Source organism: Equus asinus, chromosome 3 (assembly GCF_041296235.1).
Source record: "Equus asinus isolate D_3611 breed Donkey chromosome 3, EquAss-T2T_v2, whole genome shotgun sequence".
NCBI lineage: Eukaryota > Metazoa > Chordata > Mammalia > Perissodactyla > Equidae > Equus > Equus asinus.
The window spans coordinates 30,280,326-30,305,820 of NC_091792.1; the positions used below are offsets into that span (position 1 = coordinate 30,280,326).

At 39.3% G+C, this 25,495-nt stretch overlaps 1 protein-coding gene across 1 annotated transcript in view; it reads right to left on the reverse strand.

Annotated features, from left to right (window-relative positions):
- Positions 1 to 25,495, reverse strand: part of RNF150 (ring finger protein 150) — a 230,096-nt gene that overhangs the window by 39,379 nt on the left and 165,222 nt on the right. Inside the window, exon 5 of the mRNA XM_070504787.1 lies at positions 5,414 to 5,510. Within this exon, the coding sequence (XP_070360888.1) occupies positions 5,414 to 5,510 (97 nt within the window). The remainder of the gene's footprint in view (positions 1 to 5,413; positions 5,511 to 25,495) is intronic.

Below are 25,495 nucleotides of genomic sequence, written 5' to 3' on the forward strand. Positions count from 1 at the left end.
TTGCCTTCTCTTTCTCTATAGGAAGAGTGCCAATTCATTGAAACTCAAGCTGTCAAAAGTCAATTCACTGAATGACCGATCCACCAAATTTACTGATTGTGATACTGGACATGAGCAGATGTGTTACTAACATTTCTCTCCCCATTACCAGACTCCCTTCAGTTTCTTCCCCCGTAATATTCCATTCTCTACTTTCTCACCAGAGCATTCTTTTGTCAAAACACAGGTATGATTCTCCTTTTCTCCTAAAGGACAAATTACAATCTCCTTAGCATAGCAAAACTGACACTCTACAGCCTCGCCCCAGCCGACTCTTTTGGCCTCACCTCGGCCTTTGGAAACACACAGAATACACCATCTATTCCCTATCTTAGTGCTTTAGCTTATGCTGTTTGCCTGCTCGGGATGACATTTGTCCCAATCATCCCTATCACCTTTCCCATCCCAGGTTCTCAATCCAACTCTGGTGAACTAGTAAGCACCCCACAATTCCCAAGCCAGATGTCACCTTTTCTAAGTAGCGGCCCCTCCCTGGTGGTCATCTTTGATACTCTAATACTTTATTTGTGCTTCTCCAGCTCTGTTATGGTTATTACTATTTGTCTCACTCTACTAGTCCACAAGCTTTTTTTTCTTTCCAGTTTTACTGAGAAATAATTGACATGCAAAATTATATTAATTTAAGGTATACAACATAATGGTTTGATATATGTGTATACTGCACATTAGTTAACATCCATCACTTAACATAATTACAATTTTTTTTCTGATAAGAACTTGAAGATCTAATTTCTTGGCAATTCAAATATATAATTCAGTATTGTTAACTATACTTACCATGCTGTACATTACACCCCCAGGACTTGCTTATCTTATAATTGGAATTTTGTACCTTTTGACCCCCTTCACCCATTTTGTCCACCCCCAGCCTCTGCCTCTGGCAACCACCAATCTGTTCTCTGTTTCTCTGAGTTCAGTTTTAGATCCCACATATAAGTGAGACACGAGCTTTGTAAAGTGAAGCAACTACAGTCTATTGATCTTGAATTCCAAGCCCTCACATAGTACGTGACAATTATTAGGTGCTCAGTAAGTGTTGATATGAAAATTTCTATCTGAGTCTCAGTTTACTGCTTTGAAAACTTAGGAATGTTAGTATCTTCCCTAGACCAATTAAGGGAGGATTTGAGAAAACACTTTAAAAACTGTCAAGTTCTGTGCAAAGGTAAGGCATGCTATTCAAGGGTGGCAGAATATGCCACCCCAAAATATGCTACATTGGCATAAGGATTATTTGGAGCTGAAGACAACTGAGAAGAAGCAGATAAAGAAATGCTCTCTGCCCTCTTCTATTGGCCTAAAAGCAGGATATAAATTTGTAAAGGTCTCCCCCACTGCTTGTCCGAGGAAAAGGAGAACATTTTTATGACCAGAGACTGCAAGTTGATGCCGAAATGGATCCGTGCAAACAAACCTTACTAAGATGCCCTTATCTGCCATTAGTTCCCCCCATACACTTATCTTCCCATAATTTGCTGCCCTAGGAACGCCAAGCCCTTTTCTTCTCTCTTGACACTCTCTAAAACTTTATTGGTCTTTTCTTAAGATGCTATATAAGCCCAAGTTCTGACCACTCCTTTGAGTTACTCATTGTGAAGTGCTCCCATGTATATGTGCGATGCATGTGTTAATAAACTCCTGTTTGATTTTCTTTTGGTAATCTGTCTTTTATGAGTTTAATGTACAGGGCTCCAGCTGGACAACCCATGAAAGTAGAAGGAAAAATAATTTTTTTTCCTCCTCTACACGATGTGAAGATGCTTATAAGCAAAACCAATTGCATGTGAGCTATCAGGGGGAAGATTTCACAACGAGGATACTGTACTGCTTGTTCTTTCAGCCATAAGCATCTGAGTGCAATCATAGATGCATTAATGATGGACACTTTTCCAAGTGTTAACTTTGCTTGTTGATATTGTTCCTTTCTTTTCTTTTAAAAAAAAGTATTTTATTAGTTTTGATGCAGGGTGTTTGCTTTTACTTTGCAGACTATAGGAACAGTATTCTATCTTTAACAGAGAGGGAAAGAGAAAGAACTATTTAGCTCAGGGAGACTGTGAATGGTAGCAGGAACGAATAATTTGGTTTAGATATGATATTTAATAGACCATCCTTACAGAACCCCACAGTTTACATCCACTCTAAATAGTTCATCAAATAGAACAATATTTTGAAAAGAAACCCAATTTATATACCTCTAAGAGAAATTATAGTCATAATGTTTAGTAAAAGATGTCAAATATCATCTGCAAGTGCACACAGTATAGGTATTCAAATTCAAGTTAGCATGGGGAAGGTCCTCAAAAAAATCCAACCGCTAAATAGTTAGGGACTTGTGAATATACTAGTTACACTGGATATTCTATGCAATAACAATCATCCTATTCATACTAGGATAAGAGCGACAGGAGCAGGTGCTTGCTGGGATATGAAAGGCCCCAGTTACATGGTGCCTTATAGGAGTACTCACTGAAACCTGTGTTCTGTCATCCTACAAAGAAACGTCTAGACTTGACTGCAGAGAAACAGGGTGAAGCACTGTAATGGAGATAAAGGGATGAAAACACTTCTGACAATAAAGGACTTTTTTCTCCCCTTTTAGTTCAGGATTTTATTTCTCTTGGCAAAATATAATGAAAAAAGATCCCACTGTAATGGGAATTTCATGATCCGTGAGTTGTGCTCTCATTCTTTAGCTCATTTTAGAGAAATCCACTTACAAAATGAAAACGTCCCAAGCTCTTAGCTTTCAACTTATATTTATTTGCCTTATAGCACAGGCAAGCACAAGGACACTCAGTTAAAAACAACAAAAACAAACAGAAAAACCTTACCACCTGTATTTGGACAATCTAGTGGATCAGGATTACCACTAAGTCGCTGGTGAGTGGACGCTGTTCAAAGGAGGATCAGGGTGATTTTCATAAATAGGATTCTGTGACTGCAGCCTTCAGCCTCTGAAGGCCTACAATGCCACCGACATTTATTGAGCACTTAGCGTGAGTAAGGGATATACACATAAGGACCAACAGGCACCAATTATCAGAGAGATTGACAGGCTCTTTTCAATTTTCTTTGATTAAGAAGAAATGGAATACAAGGAGTTTAGGAAAATTGTAAAATAATTTCTTTATGCTACACAAAAAAGGTCTCAGCTAGCTAGAGAAGTGTTTTCTAGTTGAGAAGCTGTGAGCTTGTCCAATGACATGGAAAGTTCTAAGAATGGAGTGAAGACTTCATCTCTTTGGTGTAATTTAGGCATGGTGCTACCCCACAGCAAAGGATGGAGTAGAAGAACATCCCCTTCCTCTCAGATCCAGCCTTGAGTATCATACTCTAGGACAAAGCCAGAAAAGCCCCAGGAAGGGATGGAGGGTAGCCATATGCCTTGGTGCTTCGTGAGAAGTAGCCCCATCTGTATGCCTTCTCCTTTACAGAGGACGTTCTGTTCTCTGGGGTGAGCTTGGATGTGTGTCATGTTCCTGTTTGGCTGGCCCTTAAGAATCCTTGACAAAATCCAGAAGATGCTACTGATGTTTATTTTTCTGGAAGTCAAGTGTGCTAAATAAAATCTTATCCAGACATAGTAGGCATCAATCCACGGCCAGAATGCCCAACTGCTAAAAGTCAGAATATTATTAGTTTTGGAAATAAATCAAAAGGCCACCCAATAATTCTATTTTAAAAACAATTAATAGCTGTATTCTCAACTCATTTACAACTAGCTTCTGGAGAAGTTATACCTCCCCAGGGAAAGTCTGGAGTCAAGTGCTATTAGGACAAAATTTAACCACTGGGGGTGGTTTGATTTCATTGTCTTGACCAAGAAGCACCGGGATCGACACTTAGGAGCTTTGAAAATATCCTGAGCAATAGGAACTAGGTGAGATGATGTCACTGCCTACTTTTGAGTATTTTAAAGATTTTGGAGACCAAAGACACACATACACACATGCAGGCACACAAGTACATACATTTCCCCTTTCCCTTGTAAGAACCAATTACAGCCAGAAATGTGCAAAGTGCAAACAGTGAGTTCAATTTCCTAAGTCACCAGTATCTGGTAGAGATGTTGGGTCTTTACTAATGTTTCATGTTCACTGCAGTTGATTTTCACCTTGAATGCATCATGCATTTACAAGTCTGGTCTGAAAATTTAATGCATTGCCTTTCAAATCTAGCTCAGAGCTCTGCGTTGTCACACCAGTTGATCTGTGTTTTGTGTATCAACTGTGAAAATCAGCATACAGCTGGCATGGAGACAGCTGGTAAGGGTAGGTAATTCAGCCAATGCATGACCTTATAATGCTTCAGGTGTGCCCTCTCCAACAGAAACACTCTGATAGTCCTAGGACAATTAGCCTTTTGGCATTAAAGAAAACCTTTGATATCTGATCTGATCCTTCCTTCTTCAGTGACATCTTGGGACTATTAACATTCTCTTTACTCTCTGCCATTAGTAGCGAGGAGTGACAACAGGGAGGCTGCAACAAAGTGGTGGGGGAAGGAGAGAGGCTGCTCTCTGGATCCTCTTTGTCTAGCTTCTTTTAGACAGCACCTGTGTTTTTCTCACATCTCTCTGTGTAGCCCTTGGATTCAGTGGCCTGGCTTACTTCCTGCCCTCCCCACAGCAGCTGGTGTCACACCAGCCACCAGTTTGTAGGCTTCACTTGATGTGGTCCTGGGAAAGTCTTCCTGGGGCATCAAGCCAGACAGCTGGTGGGATTCTCTCTGCACTGGGGAAGAGACTAAGTTTTATAAAACATATAACTAAGGGTATCAGCTTGATGGAAGCGCTAGAATTAAGTGGCTCTGGCTCTGGTTTCCCGCTCACTCAAGTTTTCCACAGAGATCTGAGTGCAGCAGAGGCTCTGAGCCAGATTCCCAGCAACTATCTTTCCCTCCCATTGTTGGGAAAAGCTCCTTTCCTCTGAGAGCTCGGTGATTTGGGGGCAACATCAGAAAGTGTGGCATGCACATCTCCTTGATGACAGCGCAGGGGTAATGACACGAGAGGTAATCAATGTGCCACTGGTTGGTCAGGCCTCTGCTGGGGTCCCACCTGTACTCACAATCTGCAGCCCAGATGAGAAGCCCACGAGCTGCATAAGCAGCATGTCAACTCACAGACAAATAAAATGGACATGGTGAGAGGGTTATGATGTTCTCAGGTTGAGAAAAAGTGAGAGGAGAAGTGTTTTCAGACATGGGAGTTCTCTTGGGGCCTCTTCAGATGACACCACTGCTTTGGGGTTGAGGGGACACAGAAAATCCAGGGATGATGTTTTCTTCCTCCTTTGTGAGTAATGCAGAAAGACAGACATTACGATGCTGTAGGCTGTGCTGTGCTTACCGGGATCCCTAGGGCTTTAAGAATGTTCATCTTGCACATGGGACAGGTGCGATGATCTAGAAGCCAGGGGTCAACACAGGACTTGTGGAAAAGATGCCTGCAATGAGAACCATACATCTTAGAGCGGCGGTAACTGCAGAGACTACCTAGTCCACTACAGCCCAGAGACTTGTCCGAGGTCACTTGACTGCTCAATGGCAGAGCCGAGACTTGAACCTCTATCTCCTACCCTCCTGGGCCAACTTCCTGTTATACCCTGTGGTGATGTCAAAATTTGTCTGGATCCCAGGAGTGTCCTATAGGATACATAACTGAGTCTTCCAAGCTTCAGAAAATGGAGAGAATGTAGAAACTGGGAGATTTTTCTCTTTTCCAATAGGAAGAATGTTTAATGGAAAGAATGCAAGTAGAGACACCTGTATGGACTTTTCAGGATAACTTGACAGAAGCTACTTGTAAATAAATCCCAAGTGTCTTTTCCCACAGTCAGAAGACAACTGCAAAGTAAAGACTCATTTCCATTAATACTTGGGGGTCTAACACAAAAGGGCAGAAGAACTCCTGGAAGCATTTAACACTACAAATGACATTTTAAGTTGTTACGGCCGAAAGGTTGTCAAATCAGAAGCCAAGTGAAAGGTACTATATCCTTTTCTGATGTGCTCCACTCTACTGCCATGCTCAAGTGCCAGCCATTAGGAGCCTTCATCTGAGGGGCAGGAGGAGGGGGCCATTTAGAAGGTGTAGGATGCCTCCTAACCGAACTTTCTCTCAAGTTGGCTCGCAAGATCCCCTTCAGTGGTATCAGGGAGTCAGAAGCTTTTCTTCTCACTCACAAGACTCCATACCACAGGCAGAAGCAGCCAGAATTTCCTGCCTGGGGCAAGAAGAGAGAGAACTGTCTGTCTTCAGTATGAAGCCTTCTTTAGGACATTCCATCCATGCCTGACTCCTGCACTATTCCTGGAAAACTTCCACTCCCCTCTCACACTTTCGTCTTCTTTTGTTCTAACAGTTATCTTTGTCTTAGAGGGCTTTAGTCTCAAATGCTGAAAAAGGACCCCCAAATCAGAGAAGGGTACGGGAAGTGCCACCTTTTAAACTGAAATTGAAAAGAACTCATGTGCTAAGGATGGATTAGCTGTAAACAGGGTATGACCAGATCGGGGATTAGAAAAAGGAGAGGAGAAACCTGGGTGTGTCGTTATGTTTCCAGATTATGGTTTGGAAAGCCTGCAGATTTACTGCTTGGAAAGCATATATCGCATTCATTCATTCCTTCATCCACACATTCATCCAACAAGTAGTATATGCCAAAAGAATCCTGCTCGACACTGGGAATGAGCATGATAGTGAGTTGGCTCCTTCCTTAGGGAGTATAACAGGAGAGGTAGACATTAATAAAATAATATAAATAAACTACTTAATGTCAACAGTGCTAAGTACCACGTTAGAAGAACAGGGAGCTTGAGGGGGCTTGTAACTGGCAGATTTATCCTAGTTTGGGTACGCAGGGAAGGTTTCCCTGACGAAGTGCCAAAACTAAGGCCTGAGGGCTACACAGACATTATCCACATGAAGGGGAGAGGAGAACAAGAAGGGTATTCTAGGCACAACGACTGGCTTGTACAAAAGCCCTCAGCTGAGCAGAAAGAAGGCCAGTCCCAGGGCAGCAGGCGGTGTGAAGGAGAGGCTGACAATGGATGAAGCCACCTCCTGCCGCTGCCAAAAGCAACATGGACCTCCCCATGCTCAGGCTCTACCCTCAGGAAACAGGTTCCTCATTTGAACTTGCTCACCAACTGGTGTTCCTCCTGGGAAGGGAGTCAAATATTCGGGTCCCTTTGACCGTTCCTGGGAGGGAGGCCTCTGTTGTATTTCCTGCACATACGCTGGAGTCAGAATGACAGTAGACCCAACCATTAGCTGTTTTAGCTTAAATAAGTCACCTGATAGCCCCAAGTCTCAGTTGCCTCATCTGTAAGATGCAGCTGTATCTACTCACGCAGATATGCCTTGCCTGAGTCTCCAACCCACAGAAGCCAGCGGTTAGTCACTAACACCCCCAGTTATTTCTATTCGCTGGTCATTCTGACATCTCCTCTATGATGGTTAATTTTATGTGTCAACTTGGCTAGGCTATAGCACCTAGTTATTCAATCAAACAGTAATCTAGGGGTATTTTGTAGAGGTAGTTAATATCTACAATCAGTTGACTTTAAATAAAGGAAATTATCCTAAATAATCTGGATGGGCCTTATCCAATCAGCTGAAAGACCTTCAGAGCAAACCAGGGATTTCCCAGAGGAAGAAGAAATTCTACCTCAAGACAGCAGCATCAGCTCCTGCTCAGTTTCCAGCCTGTAAGCCTGCTCTACAGGTTTCAGTATTGCCAGCCCCTATAATCACATAAGCCAATTTCTTGAAAAATTGATGGCTTGAAAAATATATACATATACTTATATATATATATATATATATATATATATATATATATATAAATAGTGGGATGTATATATCCACTGGTTCTGTTTCTCTGGAGAACCCTGACTGATACCTCCTCCATTAGAATATAAGCTCCATGAAAGCAAAATCCTTGTTTGCCTAATTCACTGTTTGTATCCTATCACCTACTATAGTCCCTGGCACACAGATGATGCTCAAGAAATATCAGCTACATGAATGGAGAGTCATCAAATGACCTATACCCCTGACTGCCTGCACGTGGTCAAATCCCACAGACTCACTCTTTCTAAGTCTCTTTCACATTCATAGCTTCTTTTCATCTCCCAATGCCACCCCCTCATTCATACTCTCGTTAATTTTTTTTCTGTATTACTGTAATAACATCTAACTTCTCTCCAGCTACCAGTCTTTTCCTGTTCTTTTCATCCCACTCATCCTTGCCATATTTATCTTCCTAAAATAAAGCACTAGTTACGTCACCCCTTGTTCCATTCTGTTCTGTGCTAGGAGCTGGGTACAAAGATGAATAAGACAAGGTCCCTCTCTTCCAGGCAGTACCATAGTTCAGTCGTTCCCTGTGAAGGACAACGTAAAGGCCACTGAAAGGCCACACTCATGGATCCATCGTTTTCCAGCTGTTTGATCTTAGGCAAGTCTCAGTTTTCCAAGATTCAGTTCTTTATCTGTGAAATTTTATCTTTGCAAGTGAATGAGTCTGTGTGTGTGTGTGTGTGTGTGTGTGTGTGTGTGTGTGACTGAGAAAGAGAAAGAGAGAAAGAGAGAGAGAGAGAGAGAGAGAATAAATAATGCCTACAGTTTAAGACATAAGCACTGGCCCTCCTTAATTATAAGCTACCACTAATTTTATTAACACCACTGTATTGCATCTTGGTTTTTTTGATGCATGTTACTACTCTCATTTCTACTCTTTAGAATAACCTTTCTAATGTTGAAAGCAAAAAACTGCAAATTTAAAAAAATCAAAGGAAGAACTAAGGGCAAAAAAAAAATAAAGTGTTGAAATGACATGTAGGGTGATCATGCTGATGATTAACTAACATTGATTTATTTCCAGCACCATATTTCTTGTGCAGATCATCGAACATGAAGACTATATCCTTATAATTAGGATTGCGAAACAATTTTTCTCCTCCCAAATGGAAAGAAAAATAAAAGTCACTAGACTAAATAAATAAAGGAATAGGGAAAAAATCTGGAGTTTAGTAAACATCTCTAAGGCACAGTCAGTCTCAACGTATCCCATTTGTACAATTTGCGGCACAGCACTGTCCCTCCACGAGTTTGAAAAAAGGCTGCATGAGAAAGCACATCCAGACGAACAAGAGAACAACATCTCTCTCCTCACAAGCCTGGCAAGCTGGAAATACCACAGAGGGTCAACAAAACTCTTCTCCTTGCTTACTCACCAAGGGGAAGCAAACATTTTAGGAAGAGTTCTTCAAACACCCGACAAAAGATGACATCGACAATGGCATAATATTGCCAAGATGATTATAAATAATAATTCTCACATTTTTTAGCAGTAATGACAAAGCCAGTTAAATTCATTTCTGTATCTATTGATTCTTGTTTTCTGTTGTCCTTTCATCTACATGGGTGACTCTTTCCCCAATTAAATGACATTATTTTTCCTACCTGGAAGAGGAAGGGGCTATTTTGGCTTTTGCCTCTCACTCCCTTTTTCAGGCTTTCTCAGATCCTGCCACCCTGCCATTGACATTAGGATCCTGTGGCTTTCCTTTTGGCACCAATGCAAGCTGTTTCATTCTCCACGGTGAGACAGTTATCAAAGAATGTGAGTCACTCAGGGACCTAGAATGCCATTCTTCCAGGGAACATTAACTATTGAAACAAGATATATCCCGTGCTTTGTTGGGTAGTGGAAATGTGTCTTCAGAGCCTCTGAATCTTATTTGCAAAGTTATCAAAGAAGTAAGACTGTGTTTTAAATTAATAAACACTAATTTCATTTAATTAATAAACATCTGCTGGTTATTGAATGACTACTATGTACCAGGCCTGTTATAAGCATTATTAATTCACAACCTATGAGGTAGGAATTATTATTCCTATTTTATGGAGGAGGAAGCAGAAACTCATTAAAGGAAATTATCCAAAGAGCTAGTAAGCTGCAGAGCTCAGACTCAAACCCAGTCCTACAGTCAGTGTTTTTACCCAATTCTACACTCCACCACCCTGCCTTCCCTCACAGAACTATCACGGACAAGGAGGGAAGGAGTTGGAGCAACTCAAATTTTTATTCTTTCCCAATGTATTTTTGTGCTCCAGCTTCAAGGAGGCAATATCTTAGGTACAGAGGTTGGGATCGGGCAAAACCAAAGGGAAAAGTGATCTCCCTTAAGCATATTCACTTGGCTACGGAAGGGAAAAGCATTCAAATATTGGCCTCGTCAGGCCTATACTTAGATATCAGCCTGCTTGATTTGTGTAGAGGATAACACTGGCCTCGAAATGCTTTGGACTCCCCCATTCTCCACTGCCCAACAGATCTGGGAAATGTTGAGTTGGCAGCTCCATCACCTTTCCACAAAATTTTCAAATTTGTATCACGAAGTGCCCCGAAATGTAATATTTACTTTTTTTCACAAGGCTCTTCTTTTTTTAAATTTTTTTTTTAATTTTCCTTTTTCTCCCCAAAGCCCCCCGATACATAGTTGTGCATTTTTAGTTGTGGGTCCTTCTAGTTCTGGCATGTGGGATGCCGCCGCAGCGTGGCCTGATGAGCGGTGCCATGTCTGCGCCCAGGATTCGAACTGGCGAAACCCTGGGCCGCAGAAGCGGAGCGTGCAAACTTATTAACTGCTTGGCCACGAGGCCGGCCCCTACAAGGCTCTTCTTGACTTGGTCTGGTTTCTCTTTCCTGCCTTGGCTTTCTAAAACACAATACGATATCGCACCAGACTGGAAATGCTTCAGCTGCTCCCCACTGCCTAAAGCACAAAGTCAAAATGCCTGATCACAGCACACAAAGAAGGCCCCTTCATTCTTGCCCTTCTCACCTCATCTGCTATGCCCCTATGTCGACCCCACACTCTCACCATAACTCTGAACACCCTTCTCACATTTTTTTTTTTTTTGTCCTGGCAAATCTTGCTCATGTTTGAAGTCACAGTTCAGATGTCCCTTCTCTTCCCTAAACATCCCGTCCCTTTTCTCCAAACTCTGCCAAGGAGAGTGTCTTTTCATTTTCTTCCTACTGCGTTTCCCCACATGTGTCGCAGCAGCCTCCGGGTTCAGGGTCTGAAGACCGCTTCTTAGCTTTGTAACCTCAGGCAAGTAATTTAATTTGCCTGTGGCTTAGTTTTCTCTTCTGTAAGTATTTTACAGCAATGTCCTTTAATTGTCATGACAACCCTCTGAAGCAATACTGTTTGGGATAACCCTTCAGAGGGTTGTTATGACAATTTTAAAGGACAAAGGCATAAAACACTTAGAATACTACCTGGCACATAAGAAGCTAGAGTTTCATGGTGGTGGTGTTTTTTTGTTTTGTATGGGTGAAATTAAAAGTATTTTAATAATTGGTACAGCCCAAGCACAGACCAATAAGAATGCATGCCAGCCATAAACAATGAGCACAGCCCCACAGGCTCAGTATTCACCTGGTTTACTGTTCTGGGTCCCGAGTGAGTTTGTGACACCTTGGAGAGCAGAGACAAATTGTTTCTATCTCCAAAACCTAGAAGAGTACCTGGAATAGGATATGCTCTCAGAAATGTTTGCTGAAAAAATGAATCCTGTAAGTCCATCTTCCCTAAATTATTATTTAATTAACAGTAATTTAGTTCCTCTTCCTTGCAAGTGAGCTGTCTATGGTAGAGATTACTCTGGAAGCATTTTTCTTAATTTTTTATAGACTCTAAGAAATGAAAGAATTCTGCCTTCTTCTGGGGGCCAACAGTTCCTAATGAGGAAAACCCATGCACTGCCTAGAATGCCTGGCAGACATCCCACAGGCTCACAAAACAGGGCCACTCCATCTATGCAAGTCTCACTTTGGGAACTTTGATTTATGGATACGAGCACAGGCATAACTTCGTTAGAATGACCAAAATGGCAGTGGTGATGGCACTTACAAAATGTTGGCGGAGCCTGGACAGTGTAATGAATGTTGCGTAGGAGAAACATATTCCATTCCTACCCAGAGGACAAAAGAGATCTAAATTGCTCTTATTGATTTTCTTAAGTAGGATTCTATTTGTCTAGCTGCTCCTAAAATCAGGTGAATTCAATGAGAACTTCACCAGCATCTTGATTGCCATGGCTTTGAAAAACACCCGGAAATCATCAGCTTTTTCTGTGTATCATCTTTGTCTGGCCCAGATACCTTGCCTGTGGTCAGTAACGAGCAACCAGGCATTCAATGTGTCATGAAATTTCTCTACATTTTCTACTGTGCTGTATTATGCAAACCAGTGCCCATTAATGAGAAAAGTGGTCAGTGGTTGGTGTTGACATAGTGGTACTTTGGTATAGTAAGGAAGGTGATTTTCTTTGTTATACATGAGGAAGTCTGAAAAGGAGTATTTTGATATATTGTTAAAGATTCCAAAGTTGATACCACGATTTCTAACTACTAGAAATGCTAAGTTCTGAGGAAAAGTAGGAAAATTGACACAGAATAACAAGTTCATTAATATGTAGTAGTTACGTAGCACCACTCCATGCAGAGCATTGTGCTGGCATTGGGGTACAAAGATGAATCAGGCATGCATCCTGTTGGTGAGCTGTTTTTAACATAAAACTGACAGGCTGATAGGAAGATGCACAGTCCATACTGTGTAGAGATTAAAAGCTCCGGCTTGGCAATAAGGCAGCTTTCATTTTAAATCTTGGCTGCCACACCTGGGAAAACCTCTTAACCCCTCTGAACCTTAGTTCCTTCATTTATAAAATAAGGATAATAGTAGTATTTATCTGAGATGTTCATCACTATTGTTCATCCAATATGTCAGCTCTTTACGGAAAGATGGGAAGATCATGCGCTTTCCTGGTGGTAGCTATGGCCATGTGACTAATTCTGGCCAGTAAGTTATAAAGAGAAATAACTGATTTCACTTCAGACCATGGCATTTAAATCCTTGCCTGTCAATGAACAATGTTTGAGATGGCAACTGCTTTGTCAGCCTGACTGGCATGAGCAGACTCTCCCTGCTGACACACAATGGACACAAAACATAGGTAAGAAATCTTTGTTGTAGTTAACCACTTAGAATTGGAGTTTTTTTTGTTACTGCAGCAAAGCCTAGCCTATCCTGACTAGTCAAGTACCTTACAGGATTGTTGTAAGGATTAAATACTTGTTTGTAAAGTGCTTAGTTAGTAAGTGTTCAGTGGATTAATAGTGACAGTGACTCTTTTAAATGATGGTAGTACAACATGTAAAGTGACAGATAATAAATAGATACAAAAAAAACAGCCACAGAAATCAGGGGAGGGAACAGCTACATTGTGAGGAAATTGGAAACTAGAGGACGGGAAGAACTTTGAAGTGTGGAGATTGGAGGGAAGAAATCCAAGGAGCAGGAATTTACTTGAGTAAAGGCATAGCTGCAATGTCGTGAGATGTATAAGAAACTCAGTTGGGTTGAAATATAGCCGATTTTAAAAGTAAAAGCAGGAAATAGAGCTGGAAAGCATGGGTCCAAATGAGCATTCTGAAACAATCTGGATGGACTGAGTAGAAAAGAGGTATGAACAGTGAGGAAAATAATCATGGACCTGAGCCAGGCTTTCCCTCATTCCTGGTGATGACGAATTTCTCGTCATTAAGTTATTTCCATCTATGCCGTCTCATCTTTCCACGTCTCCTATACAGAAAGTCCTTGCGGTGGTGAGGATGTGCTGTTTGGGGGTTTGGTGTGGATCAGGCCGGTTAAGCAGACACCAGCCCCTCCCTACCATAAACTATCCAAGTGGCCCAGTGCCTCACTGTCGGTGATTCTGCTATTCGGCTTCGTCTAAAGTGGCTGGACCAAGTGTAAGAAACTGCATTGCCCTGATTCCCCCTATTTAGATTATGTAAACATCATTTTTGAAAAAAAGAAAGAAGAAAAAGAAGAAAAGGAAAGGGAAAAAGAGCTGTCACACAGAACCAGTAGTAACCATATTCTGGCTATTGTTATAAACATAATTACTTTGTTTTGGCAAACTAATAGGCTATGTTAGCAGTTTTACCTGATGAAACAAAGAAAAAAAAAAGAATGCAATCAAGTAAAGTACTGCCCAACTTACTAGCACAAGCACTGCCTTTCTCTGAAAAAGACTGATCTGCTTTCAGGCCCACAATAATAAGCTTGGAATCGTTGAGGAGAAAGTACAATCCTTAAAGCTGGGCTAGATTTGATTTGGTTTCCTTGGGGTTCTTAGACATTTGCTTCAGAGCGAGATGGGGGTTTCTGAGGCAGATTTTTAGCCAAAATCATACTCTCAGAGAGTAGAATATACAGCAGAACACCCTCATGGGGCAGGGTGAGGGTAGAGCTAAGGCGTCAAGTCCGTGGCCCGTGGTACAGTGGAAAAAGTGTTGGCTTAGAAATCAGAAAACCTGGCTTTGCTTTGGGCTCTGTGATCAACCTCTCTGAATTAAGGTTTTCTTTTAGTAAATAAAAGGATGATAACGGTCCTGCCCTACCTAGATTATAGGCTATTGTGAGATGCAAATTAGACATTATATGTAAAAGAGCTGTGTAAACAGTAGAGCCCTTTGCAAAGTTAAAGTATTATAATGAACAACCATTTTATTTCACCCAGTTGTCCACAGCATTGGGTTTAAATAGCATTAAAGAAAAATCAATAAAACTTAAGAAACTAAGAAACTGCATCAGATCCTCTCGCTACTAAACTCAATTGTTCTTTTTTAGCTACTGTGGAAGCAATCGACCCTTTGGGAATGCAAGTTACAAAGGAATTGCAGAATCCTCATTTGAGAGCGTGTCTCACTCCTTTGGGTTCTGGTAGCGGGAGGCTCTGTGCTTAAAACTTGACCCTGGTCTAATTATATCGTTTGGCCGGGGCAGCAAAGCTGGTTGGCATTTGTCCTGTGTGTCTAGTTGATTAATATAACTGGGGACCAGGACATTTGCAATCAGAATGCCATATTTAACAAGGTTATTATAGTTCAAGATTTCTTTCCTAAGGCGGTATTGGCTCTGTTGAAAATATAACAGAAAATAAACACATCAGACATCATTGACCAGCAATGCAATCTCCTTTCATGTCTCCTTCCTTTAATCTCTTTGATTAAATGATCCCTAGTTTTTAGCAGTGCACACATACAAATCCAAAGTAATCAAAGAAACATTAGAAAACACTGTCTGCAAACTCTGAACTTAAATTTTATATAATTTTGACTAATGTACAAAGTGAACTATTTTTTTAAAAGTCCACAGCATAGCTCCTTTGATACTTTAAATTTTTTTCTGTTATTTTAAATGAAGGTATAACATACAGTAAAAGGCACAAATCTTAAGCAAGCTAGATTTCTTGAGAATGTATGTATTTATGCACATGCTACCCAGATGAAGATATATAGTTTCCATCCCCTCAAGGAGTTCTCTCCTGCTCCTTATTAGTCAACACCCACTCCCTGCCATGTATCCACCATTATGTCTTCTGTTCCCATAGATTAGCTTTTGAACTTCATGTAAATGGAATCGTAAAGTATCTGTTCTTTTTCTGCCAGGCTTCTTTTGCTCAAACTAGTGTTTTGCAGATTCATCTGTGCTTGATGAATATCAATAGCTTGTTACTTTTTATTGCTGAGTAGTATTCCATTGTATAAATGTATCCCAATTTGTTTATAGATTTTTCCGTTGCTAGACATTTAGGTTGTTTTCAATTTTTTGATTGTTATGAATAAACGTGCTATGACCATTCTTGTACAAGTCTTTCTGTGAATGTATGCATTCATTTCTTGCATATACACCCAAGAGTGGAATCACTAGGTTAGAGGAGAGTACGTGTTTAACTTTAGTAGAAACTGTCAAACAAATTTCCAAAGCAGTCATGCTATTTTAAACTCCTACCACACTACGAAACTTTTAATTTGGCAGATTGTATAAAATTATGTTCCTGAACGAAAGAGTTTTTAAAAGAATGATTTTCATAAACATTGACTATTGAGTGGGATGCCTTACACCAAAATAAATTTCAGATACATTTTAAAAAATGTACTTGATCAGTTATTTTATTTCTTGATAAGGAAGGATTAAAGAGGAAGAGATAAAAATAAAAACATAAATTTTATAACAACGTTTTCCCATTAATCAAAATGCATCATAAAAACAAAAGCATTTAAATGAGAAAAAGCATTATTTAACAAAAATATGAAAACAAAATACTTAAAATAGTTAATATCACATTTTATGATTTCTAGGCCATACCATTTTCCCCCCACATTTTAACATCTCTGCAGTTAGGAAGCACCTTACAACCAGTGATAATTTATATTAGATATGATATATGAAGAGCTTATGTTAGCCAACAGTAATATCTCAGAGAAATCAAAGACATGGCGATTAAAATTAAGTGCTACCTTTATATTTGGCTATCAGATGGGAAAGATGTTCAAAATGGTACCACTTCATGGCTCCAAAAGGACACTAATATAAACACTCTCACATTCTGCAAGGGTAATGTAAATTGTTACCACCTCTCCTGAAAGCGGTTTGACAAAACTTATCAAGATCCTTTGAACTCACTTTTGACAAAGTAAGTTCACTTTTAGGAATATATCCTAAGGAATAAATACAGAAAAAAAAATAAACAATTAAGGTCATGACTTTATAATAATGAAAACTGGAAGCACACTAATTACTGAACAATAGGGATCAGTTAAGTAAACTCCAAGAATGGACTATTGTGTAACCACCAAAATATTTTAAAATAATTTCTAAAGTTATAGGAAAATGCTTACCCTTTAATGTCAAATGAGAAAATAGAATAAAGATTGTACCAATGGCCTGACTCTACAATGTTTAACAATATACATGTGATGTTTATATACATGCATTATACAAATTAAGTATACCAATATCAACAATGACTATTTCTAGGTGGTGAGATTATTATTATTATTTATTGAGGTCATAATAGTTTAAAAAATTGTGAAATTTCAGTTGGACATTATTATTTGTCCATCACTATATAAGTGCACCTCTTCCCCCTGGTAACCACTGGACTGTTCTCTTTGTCTGTGTGTTTGTTTATCTTCTGCATATGAGTGAAACCATGTGTTGTTGGTCTAGCTTATTTCCCTTAACATAATACTCTCAAGGTCCATCCATGTTGTTGCAAATGGGACGATTTTGTCATTTTTTATGGCTGAGTAATTCTCTATAGTATATACATACCACATCTTCTTTATCCAATCATCAGTCAATGGGCACTTGAGTTGCTTCCACATCTTGGCTATTGTGGATAATACGTCAATGAACACAGGGGTGCATAAGTCTCTTTGAATTGTTGATTTCAAGTTCTTTGGATAAATACCCAGCACTGGGATGGCTGGGTCATGGTTATTTCTATTTGTAATTTTTTGAGAAATCTCCATATTGTTTTCCATAGTGGCTGTACCAGTTTGCACTCCCACCAGCAGTGTATGAGTGTTCCCTTTTCTCCAAAACCTCTCCAACATTTGTTATTTTTTGTCTTGGTGATTATAGCCATTCTAATGGGTATAAGGTGATATCTTAGTGTAGTTTTGATTTGGATTTCCCTGATGATTACTGATGTTGAGCATCTTTTCATGGGCCTATTGGCCATCTGTATATCTTCTTTGGAGAGATGTCAATTCATATCCTCTGCCCATTTTTTGGTTGGGTTGTTTGTATTTTTGTTGTTCAAGTATGTGAGTTCTTTATATATTATGGAGATTAACCCCTTGTTTGAAAATATTTTCTCCCAGTTGGTGGGTTGTCTTTTCATTTTGATTCTGGTTTCCTTTGCCTTGCAGAAGCTCTTCACTCTGATGAGGTCCCATTTGTTTATTTTTTTTTTTTGTTTCCCCTGTCTGAGTAGACATGGTATTCAAAAAGATCCTTTTAAGATTGATGTCAAAGAGCGTACTGCCTATATTTTCTTCTAGAAGTTTTATGGTTTCATGTCTTACCATCAAGTCTTTGATCTATTTTCAGTTAATTTTTGTGTATGGTGAAAGATAATGGTGTGCTTTCATTCTTTTGCATGTGGTTGTCCAGTTTTCCCAACACCATTTATTGAAGAGACATTCCTTTCTCCATTGTGTGTTCGTAGCATATTTGATGAAGATCAGCTGCCTGTAGATGTGTGGTTTTATTTCTGGGCTTTCAATTCCATTCCATTGATCTGTGTGTCTGTTTTTGTACCAGTACCATGCTGTTTTGATTACCATAGCTTTGTAGTATATTTTGAATTCAGGGATTAAGATGGCTCCGGCTTTGCTCTTTTTTCTCAGTATTGCTTTAGCTATTCGGAGTCTTTTGTTGCCCCCTATGAATTTTAGGATTCTTTGTTCTATTTCCATGAAGAATATCATTGGGATTCTAATTGGGATTGCATTGAACCTGTAGATTGCTTTACATAGTATGGACATTTTAACTAAGTTTATTCTTCCAATCCATGTGCAAGGAATATCTTTCCATTTCTTTATGTCATCATCAGTTTCTTTCAGCAACGTCTTATAGTTTTCACTGTATAGGTCTTTCACCTCCCTGGTTAAATTTATTCCTAGGTATTTTATTCTTTTTGTTGCCATTGTAAACAGGATCGTATTCTTGAGTTCTCTTTCTGTTAGTTATGAGAGTACAGAAACGCAACTGATTTTGTAAGTTGATTTTGTACCCTGCAACTTTGCTGTAGTTCTTGATTATTTCTAAGTTTTCCAATGGATTCTTTAGGGTTTTCTCTATATAGAATCATCTTGTCTGCAAACAGTGAGAGTTTCACTTCTTCATTGCCTATCTGGATTCCTTTTATTTCTTTTTCTTGTCTAACTGCTCTGGCCAAAGTCTCCAGTACTATGTTGAATAAGAGTTGTGAGAGTGGGCACTAGTGTCTTGTTCTTGTTCTTAGATGGACAGCTTTCAGCTTTTTCCCATTAAGCATGATGTCAGCTGTGGGTTTGCAATTTAAGGGCTTTATTATGTTGAGATACTTTCCTTTTATACACATTTTATTGAGAGTTTTTATCATAAATCGCTGTTGGATCTTGTCAAATGCTTTCTCTGCATCTATCGAGATGATCATGTGGTTTTTATTCCTCATCTTGTTGATGTGGTGTACCATATTGATTGATTTGCAGATGTTGAACCATCCCTGTGTCCCTGGTATAAATCCAACTTGATCATGGTGTACGATGTTTTTATTGTATTGCTGTATTTGGTTTGCCAATATTTCGTTGAGATTTTTGCCTCTATGTTCATCAGTGATCTTGACCTGTAATTTTCCTTCTTTGTGTTGTCCTTGTCTGACTTTGGTAGCAGGGTGATGTTGGCCTCATAGAATGTGTTAGGAAGTGCTCTGTCTTGCTCAATTTTTTTGAATACTTTGAGAGGCATAGATATTAAATCCTCTTGGAATGTTTGGTAGAATTCTCCAGAGAAGTTGTCTGGTCCTGGACTTTTATTTTTTTGGGAAGTTTTTGATTACTGTTTCAATCTCTTTACTAGCGATTGGTGTATTCAGATTACCTATATCTTCTTGATTTAATTTTGGGAGGCTGTATGAGTCTAAGAATTTATCCATTTTTTCTAGATTGTCCAATCTGTTGGCATTAGCTTTTCATAGTATTCTCTTACAATCTTTTGTATTTCTGTAGTATTTGTTGTAATTTCTCCTCCTTCATTTCTAATTTTATTTTTTGAGGCTTCTCTCTTTTTTTCTTAGTGAGCCTGGCTAAAGTTTTGTCAATATTGTTTATCTTCTCAAAGAACCAGCTCTGTTTCATTGATCCATTTTTCCACTGTATTTTTTGTTTTAATTTCATTTATTTCTGCTCCAATTTTTATTATTTCCCTCCTTCTGCTGCCTTTGGGTTTTGTTTGTTCCTCTTTTTCTAGTTTTGTTAGGTGTAGTTTGAGACTGCTTATTTGAGATTTCTCTTGTTTGTTAAGGTGGCCTGTATTGCAATGAATTTCCCTCTTAGAGCAATTTTGCTGCATCCCATATGAGTTGGTATGATGTGTTTTAATTTTCATTTGTCTCCAGATATTTTTTGATTTCTCCTTTAATTTCTTCAGTGATCCATTGCTTGTTCAGTACCATGTTGTTTAGTCTCCACATCTTTGTCCCTTTCCCAGCTTTTTTCTTACAGTTGATTTCTAGTTTCACTGCATAATGGTTGGAAAAGATGCTCAATATTATTTCAATCTTCTTAAATTTATTGAGGCTTGCCTTCTTTGCCAACATATGGTCTATCCTTGAGAATGTTCCATGCACACTTAAGAAGAATGCGTAGTCTGTTGTTTTGCAATGGAGTATTCTACATTTATCTATTAAGTCCAACTGGTCTAGTTTTTCATTTAATTTCACTATTTCCTTGCTGACTTTCTGTCTGCATGATCTATCCATTGATGTAGGTGGGGTGTCAAGGTCCTTGACTATTATTGTGTTGTTGTTAGTATCTCCTTTTAGGTTTGTTAATGGTTGCTTTATGTACTTTGGTGCTCCTATGTTGGGTACATAAGTATTTATAAGTCCTATGTCTTCCTGGTGGAGTGTCCATTTTATCATTATATACTTCCCCTCTTTGTCTCTCTTTACCTGTTTTATCTTGAAGTCTACTTTGTCAGATATAAGTATGACAACACTTGCTTTCTTTTGTTTGCCATTAGCTTGGAGTATCATCTTCCATCCCTTCACTCTGTCCCCATGTTTGTCTTTAGAGCTGATATCTGTTTCCTGGAGGCAGCATTTTGTTTTATCTTGTTTTTTAATCCATCCCTCCACTTTATGTCTTTTGACTGGAGAATTCAGTCCATTTACACTTAGAGTGATTTTTGATATATGAGGGCTTAATGCTGCCATTTTCTCGCTCATCTTCTGGTTCTTTGCATTTCCTTTGTTTTTCATCCTGTGTATTTCAGACTACCAATTCAATTAGGTAGTTTTCTATGATGGGTTTCTTAGTTTTCTCCTTAACATTTTTGTCTCTGTTGTAATTTTTGTTTAGTGGTTACCATGAGGTTTCTATAAAAAAATCTCGTAGATGAGATAGTCCATTTTCTGATAGCCTCTTACTTCCTTAGACTAAGCAGATTCCATCCCTGCCCTCTCTCCCTTCTAAGTTGTTATTGTCACATCTTATTCCACCTTGTGTTGTGAGTTTGTGCTTAAAATGACAAGATTATATTTATTTTTGGTGTTTTCCTTCCCTGTATCTTTAATGTTATAATCAAGTGTTTGCTAACCTGTTCTGATGGCAAGACACAATTTTCTGATTTTGTCTACCTATTTATTTCCTTGCTCACGGCTGTGTAACCCCTTTCCTTTTTTTTCAGCTATCAGGGCCTTCTTGAGGATTTCTTGTAGGGGGGTTCTTGTGGCAATGAACTCTCTGAGCTTTTGTTTATCTGGGAAAGTTTTTATTTCTCAGTCATATCTGAAGGATTTTTTGCTGGATAGAGTATTCTTGGCTGTAAGTTTCTGCGTTTTAGAACTTTGAATGTATCATTCCATTCTCTCCTAGCTTGTAAGACTTCTGCTGAGAAATCTGCTGAAAGCCTGATAGGGGTTCCTTTGTAGGTTATTTTCTTCTGCCTTGCTGTCCTTAATATTTTTTCTTTGTCATTGACTTTTGACATCTTTACTACTATATGCCTTGCAGAAGGTCTTTTTACACTGATATAGTTAGAAGATCTATTGGCTTCTTTCACTCCTATTACCAGCTCCTTCTCCAGGTTTGGGAAGTTCTCAGCTATCATTTCTTTGGACAAGCTTTCTGTTCCATTCTCCTCTTCTCCCTCTGGAATACCTAAAATCATTATGTTGCATTTCCAAGTTGAGCTGGATATTTCTCAAAGAATTTCTTCATTTCTTTTTAGTCTTAGTTCTCTCTCTTCCTCCATGTGAACCATTTGTATATTTCTGTCCTCAAGATTACTGACACGTTCCTCCATAATATCAGCTCTATTGATCAGGGAATCCATACTTTTCTTAATCTCATCCATTTCATTTTTCATCCCTAATATTTCAGATTGGATCTTCTTTATAGTTTCAATCTCTTTTGTGAAGAAGTTCCTGATTTCATCAAACTATCTATCTATATTTTCTTGCAACTCATTGAGTTTTTTTTATGATAGTTATTTTGAATTCTCTGTCATTTAGATTATAGATTTCTGTGCCTTCAGGATTGATTTATGGGTACTTGTCATTTTTCTTCTGGGCTGGAGATTTAATGTATTTTTTCATATAGCTTAATGGTGTGTATTTGTGTCTCCACATAGTGGTAATGCATAGTCACTGCTTCCACCTGCCACCACTGGGTGGGTGTCAAAGCTGTGAATTCTCAGCCTGCTGCAATCTGTGGCTCAGCTCTCAGCCACTGCTTTTCTGGATCAGCAGAATTGGGGCATCGGGTGGGGGGAGGGGCACTTTTTCATCTGCATGATCCTGGAGGCTTCTCACTCTGTCCTTGCTACCTGCTCTCCCAGGGTGCTAGCTTGCTGAAGACACTCTCGTGATAGCTAGTCACCTCTGTGTGGGGCTTTCCTTTGTGCTGTGAGGGACCTCAGAGAGCAATGGCATTCCCATGGAGGGCCACCTCCCTCCCCCCTTTCCTCTCTGAGCCACAGTCCTGGGGTTGCAGCTGTTAAGGATGTAGACGAGATTCCCTTGCCTCCTTCCACTTCCTCCAGGGGTGCAGCACCTCCACCTTCAGATGTATGGCTGCATGGGTCTCTCAGATGTCTTTTGTGTTGTGTGGATGTTCTCTGTTGGCATACGAATGTTCTTTTCATTGTATCTTAGAGGAGAGAGCTTAAGGGGAGAGCTCACTCTGCCATGATGCTGATGTCACTCTGAGATTATTATTTTTATTGACTTCATATGTTTCTCTATTTTCAAGATTTCCCACAATTAGTAATGAAACCTTGAAAGTTGTTTTTAAAATCACATCTATAAACAAACAGGCATAAACAGAATGCCCAATAATCTAATTCACATAATGTTGGCATGAAAGAATATGTCAAACCTTAGGAGAATCAGCCAACATTCATCATTCTTTTTCAAAAAAAAAAAAGGAACTTGGAAAAAAATCTGTTCCTAATCAAGCCTGTTCCATATAACAGGCACAGCAGGGTGAAGTCAGGACAGACCATTCCTGCCTGGCTGGAAAACAGCCCTTTGTTTTCTACTTCACAAGTTACAGGACTCAAAGTTGAATCTTGATCACATTACAGCACTTTGTAAACTTTTTTACTTGTAAAGAGTTTAGAATTTTCTCTCCACACAGACATTCAGTTCATTTGACTCATCTTAAAATCAGACTGGTCCCTAGGGTTACCAATCTTAAGGGGTTAGTGTCTATTTTTAGTGCTTTCAGTAAAACTTGTGATTCTTTGAGTTCGCAAACATTAAAACGGTGTCCATATTTATATCAGGTTATAATTCTTCTTTATGTTATATTGTTTGTTATGATCATGTCATGTCTGGCAGGGAGAGTGAATGAGAGTCCCTTTTCCCCCCAAAAAGGGACTTCACAGATGAACATCAGAGTCCAAATGTGATGTTGCCTTGGGTTATCATTAAAGGATCCAAGACATGGATCCCACATCAGAGCTTCAGGAGAAGCTGAGGAGGCTATGAAATGCCCAGGTGGGTTTGGTTGGAAGCATCCAATGAGAACAAGAAATCTTCCTGGGACACATTAAACAATCAGCTTTCCAGGGTGGCCCAAGGGATGCAAACCACTGTTAGGAAGGCATTTTTGGTGTAGGTGCTGAGTTCTCACCTACATTGCTCAGTAAATCCCATTAATACAATTTTAAGGAGTCTTGGCCTTGGCAGGCAAGCTACTCTGGAAGCCTTAAGCTATGTGCTTGTTCAGAGGGGTTTAAAACAGATCCCTCTACTGTTTGCCATGTATATAGTAGTATATGTATATATTTATAGTAGATGTCTCCCAGAACTGCTTCTGCAGTAGAGGAAAATGTCACCTGTCCTTGAGGACAAGAGTTTATGGATTGTAGTATTTGAGAAGTCAATTAATCATTAGGCCCATGTTAAAAATATACATCAGTCACATCAAGTAAGAAAGGAAAGTAGCTGGCTGACTGACTGGTGAGATGGACAGGGATGATTTATGAGCATCTAGTCAATTGTAGACACATGTTATAAAACAGACCTTCAAAGAATTCATCGAAATTAGTAGACCAAATTTAGACTCTGACTTTTCAACAGCCCGCAAAAAATTCCTTTTCCAAATCTCCAAGCCTATCCCTTTGAGGTTTTATCTGACTCAGATACTGAAATGTCATTAGAAATTCCTTTGCCAGTTAGGGTATCTATTGTGCCAGTTTTCACAGGCACGCCTCATTTGTCCTTTCACTATTAATTTGTACTGTAAGAGTAACCACTTACTCTGTTTTTGATTTTTAGTCTGGCATATTATTGTGTTTAAATCTCCATTTCATCTCTTTCAACACAAATGCTATCAGTCATGGTCTGATCTTTGTGAAAGCATAGCCTTAAGTTTCAAAGGAAAAAAAAAAAGGAAATAGTATGATATTTTCTATGTCCTGAATTACAAAGGGGAGCTCTTAAATTGATACAATTGAAATTTAGCCTCATTCCTAAAACAGAGGGAAGAGAAAGAGGAAGGATAGCATAGTATTTACATATGGAATCAAACAATGATCTATCCAAAATGGAACTTTTCCTAAATGACCCAGTTATGAGAGTGTTCTGGGGCTGGATAACTCAGAAGAATGTCTTAAAAAGATAAGCCAAAGCAGGCCCTTAAGTGTTTTTTTGACTGATAAAGAAAATCTATTACAGTGCTTGAGATTTGTTTCTTCTGTTACGGTTTTTGAGTGAAACCGTGTTCTAGCTGCTGGATTTTTTCTATTGTTTAGAATCCAAATGGAAAGATATGAGCACATTTTAAATGCAAACAAATACGCATGCATCCAACACTTACCAACTTATTCTGGCAGCCATTTTCAACTATTCCAAATGCTGACTCATCCTGGGTTTACCTCTCGAATCTCTCCTGACTAGGTCCATCTCTCTACATCCCCAGTACCAACACTCCAATTCAGGTAGCCAGCATTTCTTATTTGGACTTTGCAATAGTTTTCTAACTCCAGTTAGAGCCCTTGGAGCCATGCTTCACAGCACTGCCAGCATGCTGTGCACGCAGCACAAGCCAAACCCCTCAACAGGACCCTAGAACCTGGCTATAATCCAGGTTCCTCAGCCAGGCATTCAAGTCCTAAATGATCTGGGCCAGTTTACCTCTCCACCATTATCCTGACATGTGCATGACACTCGGACAACTCTAGGTTACTACTAGTTATCTCTGCTTCACATATTCTTCTTAGCTCTGACTGACTAGAAAACTCCTTCAGCACAACTTTATGGAAAATTAGGCAATTT